General features: G+C 31.9%; 1 protein-coding gene across 1 annotated transcript; it reads left to right on the plus strand.

Moving 5' to 3' along the window:
• Positions 1–3,489: 3,489 nt before the first annotated feature.
• Positions 3,490–8,060, plus strand: LOC129314042 (probable serine/threonine-protein kinase PBL7). The gene is made up of 9 exons (XM_054957422.1): positions 3,490–3,640; positions 3,946–4,088; positions 4,531–4,625; positions 5,424–5,605; positions 5,826–6,365; positions 6,448–6,596; positions 7,059–7,274; positions 7,544–7,693; positions 7,806–8,060. Exons 1-9 carry the CDS (start codon positions 3,490–3,492, stop codon positions 8,058–8,060), a joined length of 1,881 nt encoding a protein of 626 aa, XP_054813397.1.
• The last annotated feature ends 2,676 nt before the right edge of the window (positions 8,061–10,736 follow it).

A 10,736-nucleotide genomic window follows, 5' to 3' on the forward strand; every position in this document is an offset into this window, starting at 1 on the left:
TTTATATTATTTATTTTAATTTTTTTTTACTTCTTTTTGTTATTGTATTATTTATTTTCATATTCATATTTATAATTATAATACAAAAATATCTACGAATAAATAATAAAAATATAGATGATTATACATTAGATCATAATTATTTTTTTTAGCTAGCTTTATTTAAAATAAATTTTTTACTTTTAATTAACAATAACTCTTAAGTAATATAATTGTCTTATTTTTACATTATATTTTACTTTTTAAATTAGTTTTCATTTTTAAATTAAAATTTTATAAGAAAATTATGTACTATATTATATGTATATATATATTTTATATTTATGTCACAAGATAGCATCAAACAAAAAAATCATCTAGTATCACATACATAGATATATTTCACATATTATAAAAGATAAAAGTAGAATTTTAGAATATCTTATTTCTCTCTTTTTCATCTTTATCTTTCCTATCATTAGCTATCAAATTGAAAACATCTAGGTTGGTATCAAGCTTCAACATTATCGGTATTAAATGTAAAATTTGAATTAAAAAATTAGATTAGATGAAATATCATTCCATGAATGAATAAATTTAACTATCACATGTTTCATTATTATAAATAAGCAGTGTTATTGTTTAAAATATTAATTTTTTCATAAAACATTTGAAAATAGATAGAGACTCATTACCACATTATATGCATTCCAAGATTAAAATATCAAACATAAGGTTTTTGAATGAATTTGTCACTTTATATAAGGGTATACATTAGTCAATTCAGTTATATTGAGTGTTAACTAACCAAAACCAATGAATCAAACAAGCCTAAATAGTTGAACTGAATCAAACCAAATATTACTTGATAACAAAAATTAATGTAAAATAATATGATTTGGCTTAATTCTTTAATTTAGCTCATTAGCGTTAAATAATACTTTAACCTTATCTTAAAATAAATTATAGTTACAATTTAACTATAAAATTTATTAAATGAAAACTCATTACATTATTCTATTTTTTCATTATAAAATTACAATAATACAACAAAATTAGTGTCTTAAAATGTACAATATTAGATTAAACAAAAAATTAAAAATTATGATGATAATATCTAGTTACTATTAATTGTTATCAAAGTCAAACTTTTAACAATGACATTCAAAGTTGCCACTGAAAGTCTCACTTTCTGCAATGACTCTAAAAAGTCACTGTTGATTGTGAACTTTCAGCAACAAATTCTATGTTGCTGCTAAAACTTAGACCTTTGGTGGCAACATATATTTTTTGTCGTTGAAAGTTTGACAATCAGTAGCAACTATATATTGTCATCGTAGAAAGTCACTCACAAAAGGTCAAACTTTTATCGGCGACTTTTATTATTTATATCGTTGCTGAAAATCTTTTTTTTTTGTAGTGTTAAATGTTAATATTTGTTAAAACACATAGAGTTGGTTCAATTAGTCGAGGGAGTTAAATCAACTTATTTTGAGATTTCGAATTTGAGTCCTGGGATATGTATTCACTTTAAATAAATACAATAAATGCATCCCTGAAATACCCATGTGCCGTTAGCAATAACGGTCCCACACAATGAGGGTTTGGATTAATCTGGATAAAAGATGGTAATACTCTCAAGTTTCCTAGGCTATCAAATGATGGAATTTAAAAAAATGCCACCACATTTAAAATGTTCAAAACTCCATTTTAAGTCAACACATTTAAATATTTATTAAATTTACAAAAAGGTATATTAATTATCTAATTAAGATGTTACATTTTTCATATTTTAGATAGTGTAGCTTCTAGAATTTTTCTTAGAATAATAATAATAATAATGTCCTAGATAAAAAAAATTAATTACTTCTTGAGTTCCATTGACAAGTCAAACTTTAACATTTACTTGTCAATTTTCAATATTTACAAGTAGTTGATACTTAGAATGTAAGTTGCACTAGATGAGTTACCACTACCCGGGATGGAGTTATGACAGGAAGCTGGTTCAGGTTCACAAAAAATGCACATACACTCAAAGAGAAGAGAGCGGAGGGAGCATACTCAGAATGCTACACGCACTCATAGAAGAATGAGAAGCTGGTTTATACCTCATATATCCTCCACACACCATATGAGGAGGGGTCAGTGTATGTTATTCAGTAAACATAATCGCTCCCTCCTTTATTCAAATGATAGGGGAAAATCACACTTAAAAGCCTTGGTTTATCACACATAATGACCCAAACTTTCTCATTATACTGATAAAGTAATTAACTTCTTCATTTGAGACTTGTATGTAATTCTCACTTTTCTCTTGTCATTTTCTAAAATAAATACACACACATATATGTATATGTGTATATATATAGTATTATTAGATGACATTCAATTCACAATGCTTGAAAAATACTGAATCTTAAAGAAAAATATTTTTACCAGTTATCTCATCATAGCCATCGAGTTGTCTCTTGAAAACTTTCAGATGCCAACTTTCAAACCAAATGGTGAAAAAATAGTGAAGGTAATCCAAATTGCATGATAACATAATTTTATCCTAAACATCAAGAAAAAAAAAAAAGGAGATATATGGTAGTATAGTGCAACATGTACATTTGACGTACCCGTGAAAGAACCTTTGAAAATTCTTATGTATGGAAATAAATATATAAATAATCCATGTACATTTTAATAAAACCTCTTTTTAAAGCATAATTGGTACTTTCCAATCACAAATAATTCCCAATACTTTTTCCCCCAACTTAACCATCCAGTTTGTGTTCTAGGCTGAACATCTACATCAATCTATTTTAATGCTTTTTTGTATTGTTAATCCAAGATACTTGAACTTTGACACTTGTAGTGTAATTTGATCTCCAGTTTTTACCTCCAAATTAGTTCTAACTTGCTTCTTGTTGAACTTACAATGCATGTATTCTATCTTTTACTTCAGCACAAACTCTTCAACAAAGTATATGATATAAAAATGGTATTTAAAATATAAGTTAAAAAAAGTATTTAAATTAAAAGTAGTAACAATGAGACCCAAGCTGTCTGAATTCGATTTGAAAAGATGCCAATGATCGATTATGCTCTTGTTCAGCTTCCAAGGCAAAGTTCCTCAAAGAAAGAATAAAAGACCGTTAAACAAATCTCTCGACAGAAACGTTGATCTCCTAACCTAGGAACATTCGCAAATCATGAATTATTATTGTTAAACTTTTGTCTCTACGGCCAATGCACAAGAAAGTCTTCACTGTGAAAGTTACATAGGAAACCAATATAATAGTCAAAGAATTCAATTAAAGAATGTCCGAGTCTCAAGTTTATATATCATCGAGCATATACGAATATTCTTGTCCCTCCATGCACATAAATTCATTATTCCCTTTTCTGCTTTTGTATTACGGCAAGGTCAATCAATAAATATATCAGAAACTGAAGGAAATTAAACTTACAGGAAAGCATAGGGTAACACATAAAATCTCCTGATAAATTCAAACCAGAGAGAACATGGCAGGAGAACCTCAGAGGGTAGTGGTGATAATGGATGCATCAAAAGATGTTTCAGCAAAAGTCATAATGAAGGCCCTCAAAAGGACGTGTCCTCAGGCTGGAGGTGAGCTGACACTCATTGCGGTTCTTGAACAGTTCAGCAGTCCCTGTGAGTTTTCTTGCTTTAAAAGAATCCCGTATATGGGTTTATTTGAGTTATAAATTTTATTATAGTTTGATATTGATGAGTAGATCCGATTAATTAGGATCCAAACTGATCTTGAAGACTTGGAGACAACTCCAGTGAGTTTTTTGATCACACTCACTTTAATCTGATTAAAAGAGAGAATTCAAGAAGTGAATAACAAGAGTTACGCTACAAATCAGTTAGCATAAATTTTGAATATTACTCACTTTTTGACATCGCTTATTTTCTATGTTCTGAATCTTCCTGGTTTGCCTTCTGCTCTTCAGTGGGATACAAGATCAGGGTACATGACAGTCCGTTTATTGCAACAAACCAAAAAATTGTTCAAGAGGAATTATCCAAAAAAAGGGAAGACTATAACAATAGTTCGGAAATTGAGAAACTCTCTGACTACTGTGAAATAGCAAAGGTCAGCATTAAGTATATAGTTTTATTTCAGAAAGAAATTAGAGTACCAGTAGAAGACTGAAGCACATTTACATCGCTAATAATATGATAATCCATTGATTTGTTGCATCACTTTAATACTAGTTCACTTTGTTTCGTATTTCAACCTTTTCCAGGCATTGAAATGTTATTGGCACAACCTTTTAAGGATAAAAATTACATGGTATACTGAAGTGATTATGATACAGTTTTCGAAGCACCTAAAAATGCATGGTCTTTTTTAAGTACATTAATTGTTTCTAACAAAGAAACGAAACAATTTATGGTTATTTTTCTTGCAAAAGAGTTTTACAATAATCCAAATGGGATTCCAATTTGGGGCCAAGCCTGTAAGTATAATTTTAGCTCTTTTCTTTATTATACTTAAATAAAAATTAATTCTTCTTGGCTATAATATTTATCAGATGAAATTCCACATTGATGTGGTTGCAAGCCCTTTCATAGAAGTTGCTACTGGTGCTGTCATAAGTTTAGAGGCAACATGGTTGATCGTGGATAGGTTTGTTCGTAACTCCCTATAAACTATTGCCTCGCTCACTCTACATGTTGCTTATAGACCCTAGGAAAAAAACTTCTACTTATTCGCTAGACAAGTCTTTGCATGAATGAAAAGTAAAAATATATTTATGGGATTTTGTTCTTTGTTTGTTTTTAAGAATTTTGATAAACTAGTTTCTATCTTTTGAAACTTGCATATAGAGGCAAGCGAGTAGAAAAAATAATTAAGAAAACATTAATTATATTGTCATATTCCAACCATAGTAGAAATTATTAACGCTTGATATATATTAATTGGCACGTAGAATTAATGTTAGGTGTTGAAAGGGAGAGGGAATATGGATCAGAAATGATTATCATGTCCTTACAAAAAAAATAAGACTGAGTAATGATTATCAATATTGCATGCATGCAAGCCAACAAAAATTGATTCAATGCATGGGTTCAATCTCACTATAGACTTGAGTCTTTGTAGTAGTTATTCTATAAGTATATTTACAAACACTGTGAGACATGAGGTATGCCCTAATTCTAGCAAGTCAATAAGATACAACTTGCATAATTTTTTTATATATTTTATATATAAAGTGGTCTCTATCTTATAACTTGTATATTTGCTTTCATCTTGTTTAATCTAAGAAATCAAACTGAAGAGAGCATAAGTAAAAGGTGTTGCAGTGTATTTAAAGCCATGATCATGATCCAACAAAATTGTCAGATGGAAAACTACTACGTCCATATGGTGACCTAATTTAAGATTATGTTTTACGGAGACTTAGCTTGGTGCAAAATGATGCAGGGATGTGAACAAGGATAGGAAGAAATTGGATCGGTTGCCTTGTGGTATGCTTAGAATAAGAAGTGACAACACCATTGATAAGTTGTGGGATCCGGATGTAACAGACTACTCCAAATCGCATTCCTCAAGTCAAGCTATGAAAATCATTCCTGGAAACCCGGATGAAGAAATTTCGCCCAAGAGTGAGTATTACCCTGCTGTAAAATTTACTGTTTTGAAATAGTTTCTCTTTGAATTACAACTCAGGCTGCTTCGGCTTTGTACAACAGCAACAGCTTATTTAAGGACACCTAATACAAATCTCACAATACGCTTTATCTGAATTTACAAGCCATGCTGCTACTTGATGACAATCAATAGTTTTAATCTTATATTGAAAATAACTGTTTTTACATCAAGCAGGGCATAGAACATCACCAAGTGAACAGTTCATATCAACTGGAACATCAAGTTCAAGCATTCTTCAGGAAATTAAAGACAAAGATCAAGGTATAGAACAGGAAACAGCAAAGACAATTTCCATCTCTGACCACCATGAGCAGCGAAGGCGTGATAACAGTGAAGAGTCTCGGATAGAGACAGAATTTACAAACCCACTTTGCTCTGTGTGTAAAAACAAACGACCGAAAGTTGGATGGATAAAAGACTTGAGTTACACAGAACTCTGGAAAGCTACACAGGGATTCTCCCAAAAGAACTTTCTATCAGAGGGTGGATTTGGATCTGTCTACAAAGCAGAGCTCAACGGAATAACCGTTGCCGTTAAGAAACTTAAAAATGCAAGTGTCCAAGGAGAGAAAGAATTCAAATCTGAAGTCAAATTACTTGGCAGAGCAAGGAATGAGAATGTGGTCACGCTTCTGGGGTTCTGCTCAGAAGGAAAGCATAGGCTTCTTGTTTATGAATACATCTGCAACGGTTCACTGGATCAACATTTATCACGTAAGTTTAATCCAACATTACAGAAATATGTACATTTTCTTGGTGTGTCTTATTGAAGAAATATTCTGCTAATTTCTTGCAGAACACTCCCGAATTCCTCTTACTTGGGAAGAGAGGATCAAAGTTGCCATTGGAGTTTCAAAGGGCTTGCAATACTTGCATGAGAATAACATTATACACAGAGATGTGAGACCAAACAATATTCTTATAACACATGATCGTCAAGCCCTGGTAATCAAGCATACATTTAACTTTTGAATTTATTAACCGAGATTCACTCACCCACTAAAATAATCTAGTAAGAACGCATTGTATGTTGATAATACACGGTGCTAAATGATCAACCAAGATATACCAATTCAAATCAACGATGATGCTTCCAGGAATGTTTAGTAATGTTAATCCAAACCAATAGGGTTATATTTGTTGCACAATAAAGACATGAATGAGATATAATACATTATCATCACCATTGCATTAGACATTTATTACTAAAGACAATGAAATAACAAAATCACATTGTGGAGTTTGAGAACTGTATAAGCTCATTTACATAATAATAATAAAAATAACCCAACCTATCAGCATTCACTAAACATTATATTTAATTATAGAAGAGAATGAAATAACTAAATAACTCAGGCATTTGATCACAAAATACTTGTTTTTTTTTCTCTCTAATGAAATGTTTAGCTGGGAGACTTTGGTCTGGCAAGAAATCAACATGGAGATTCCATACAGTCAACAGAGGTGATCGGAACTTTGGGGTATTTGGCACCTGAATATGCAGAATATGGGAAAGTGTCAGCCAAGGTAGATGTTTATTCTTTTGGGGTGGTTCTGCTAGAACTCATCACAGGAATGAGGACAACAGACAAAAGGCTTAAAGGGAAAAGTCTTGTAGGATGGGTAACAATCTAATTATCATGAAATCTAATTCATGTACCTTATGATTTTATTGGTTTTCTACGTAAAGGCAAGATTTTAGTATAATCTTAAAGGATCGTTGCTTATTGAAATTCAGATTTATGCATCTTACATGGCATGCCAAACAGGGTAATTAGCTGGTTCACTCGGAGCAGTGAAACAAGAATAGAAAGACCAGGATTTCAGCTTACAATTTCTCATTTTATCTCGAGTTCCCTTTTCCCCCTGCAACTCAATCATTTTTCTTGCAGGCGAGACCACTACTAAAAGACAGGAAATATCATGATCTAATTGATGAAAGGATAGTCAATTCCCATGATTTCCATCAACTATTTTGGATGGTTCGAATAGCAGAAAAATGTCTGACTAGGGATCCTCAGAAAAGACTCAATATGTTTGCGGTGAGTCAGCATCCATTGACCTTAACATGTTTCCTAGTTCTTAATATCGCAATTTATATATAACAAGACCAAATATTGATTTTAATTATTTGTCCTTATGATGTTGTAATAGGTGGTGAATGCTTTAAGTCGTATATTGGAAGGCAACACCTGCATCATACCAAGAGACTATTCCCCAACAAGGTCAGAGTCATCTTATAGCTCATCAAACTCTGATGAATCAGAAGATGAAGATCAGGAAGGCTTTGGATCAGAAAGTGGGTTAGAAAGCCAGAGCACAAATTCTTCATGGAGTATGAGCTTGGATATGATGAGCCAGAGTATTGGAAGACTCCCACCATCGCCACCAATTGTGAGAACTTGTTGAAGCCAGAGTACGGCGGAGCTCCCTCCATCACTCCAATTGTGAGAACTTGTTGGATCTGGATTACTGGAAAACTCTTCTATCACCTCCAATGTTGGGGCCAGATTACTGGAAGACTCCCACTTTCATCTCCAACTGTGAGAACTTGTTGAAGCCAGATTATTGGAAGACTCCCACCATCACGTCCAATTGTGAGAACTTGACGCTGGATTATTGAAATCTTCTTACAAGACTCCCACCATTACCTCCAATTGTGAGAACTTGTTGTCCTGTATCAAGAACATTTAAGTATGATGAATCATGATGACCATAATTACAGGAATGCATACGTGTCGGTAGACGATGGTGGGTTATCTATTAGTAGAGTCTGGTAAATAGTTGAAATAAACACTTGCAGTTTGATACTTTTCAACAAATAAGTTTTCCACTTCAATTTGTATATTAAAGTGGTTAAGCAGTTGTCATAAAGAGTGGGTTATGCAGTTTGATTCCTGTTAGTATACTAAAGTGATTGTGCAGTTGTAATAAACTTTTACGAAATAAAGCATGGTTATGATATGAACAAAACTGGTTTTTTTTTCCTTATAATAGAACCAGAAGAATGAAGTCACTAACCTAGGCTTCATAGATTTGTTTCGCCTCCGACGTTTGTAGCTTCTCTTATTGCCTTGGAATGTAATAATTCACTTGACATTTAGGTTGAGTCTGCTTTGATTACCCAAAAAAAAAAAAAAAACAAGAAGAAGAACCAGCAGAATGAAACAGTAAAATGAAGAGAAATTGTAGAGCAGCCTCTATTACCAAGCGAGAGTGTAGAGAATGCAATCACTAATCAGTTCACACACTGAGATAGCTACCTCCTACTCTCAACAGTAGCAAACTCACTGAGGAGAACTCTCAAACATACCTAGTTTTCAAGAGCCCAGGCCCTATCCTCTAAGATTATCCTACAACCTCCTTTTCCTCCCCACTCTCCACCTCTTTTATGTACATCCACTAATCTAAAACAAATCCAAGGTGTGTAACCCTATACAAACAAATGTGACGCACAAAATCAAAATTCAAAGCATATAGATAATAATTTGTATTTTCCATTAAAATTAATTTCTAAATATATGGCATAATGTAATTAAATAATAAGAACTAATTATAAAATTATAAAAAAAGCTTTGGGGTGTGCCAAGTAGCCTAAAAATTGTAACCCTATACATGCACAAAAATGGCTTAACCCAAGTGCAAGAAAAACAAGTCAACCCAAAACTTTGACTTTTTAAAATTATTAACTTGTGAAATTAATTACTCTCAATCTAAAATGAGTTTAAGAAATCTAATTAGACCATTGTTTCTTTGGACTAAAAATTATTCTTGAAAAATGTTCTCAAACATTTTCTCAAAATTCTATTTTTATGATCAAAATGCCCATAATGCATATAATCTTACACTTAGATGATTTTTTCACAATCAATACAATAAGTGTATAATTTGGGCAAATATAACATGATTTTTAATCAATAATAATAAGAAAGAGTGTATAATAAATGTGACTTATCACTTGTGAAACTAAAGAATTTGAAAAGTTTTATAGAGTTGATGGATACTCTTTCAAAGAAAATAGATTGTGTGCTTCCTCAATGTTCTTTGCATGAATTACTTGTAAGAGAAGCACATGGGAGAGGACTAATAGGACGTTTTGGTGTGGAAAACACTTTGGATATTTTGCACTAACATTTCTTTTGGCCTAAAATGAAACGTGATGTGGAAAGAATCTATGCTAAATGCATAACATGCAAAAAGGCTAAATCTAGATTCTTGCTACGTGGATTGTATACTCCATTACCAATTCCAAGTGAACCTTGGGTTGGTATATTCATGGATTTTGTTTTGGGTTTGCCTAGATCAAAAAGAGGAATGATGGCTTAGCCTAGTCACCTTGGCCTCAAATTTAATTCCAAGTTAAACTATTAATGAAGTATAGCCAACATAGGTTGGTCTCTCGAGGAGGTCTTAAAGTCCTAAGGTATAAGAAAAAGACTTCACTTAAAAGAAACAAGCATATTGTGAGGTTGAATTGACTAAAAATAAAGAATTGAATTTAAAAGGCTAGAATTTTAAAGGAAATAAATAGACTAAAATTGAAAATAACAAGAAATAAGATGTGAAAATGCAAGTAATGATGACAGCACCTTAAAGGTGTGGATGCTCTATCATTGGCACTAAAATAAAGACTAGCCTTCACTTTTCAATTAGGTTTGAAATTTACTAAGGAATCCCCAAACTCACACTTAAAATTCACTTGAATCCCAGAAAATCAAGTGTTCTTAAGTTTCACCTAATAAGTCTAATTACTTCCTTAAGTTAGACCCTTGCTCAACCATGACTAAATCTAGTCCAATTGAGAACATACATCACTCTTGAATTCACACAAAATGCATAATAATGCCTCACTTGTGTGAATTAAGAGGATGAAATTTAAATGCTCAAGGGAATCAAAAGAGCAATAAAATAACATCAATGGACAATGCAATAACTCAAGGAATAATTAAACTTCATTAATTGAAAATGTTACATAAATTTAGAATCCCAAATTTGGAAACATTACAAGATTTAAATAGAAAAAAGCTACTAAATAAACTCAATTAAAGAGAAAAGTAAAAATAGTCCAAATAATCCAATGGCCTC

Source organism: Prosopis cineraria, unplaced genomic scaffold (genome assembly GCF_029017545.1).
Source record: "Prosopis cineraria cultivar Desert tree isolate PC_DT_omini unplaced genomic scaffold, ASM2901754v1 PC6, whole genome shotgun sequence".
NCBI classification, from domain to species: domain Eukaryota; kingdom Viridiplantae; phylum Streptophyta; class Magnoliopsida; order Fabales; family Fabaceae; genus Prosopis; species Prosopis cineraria.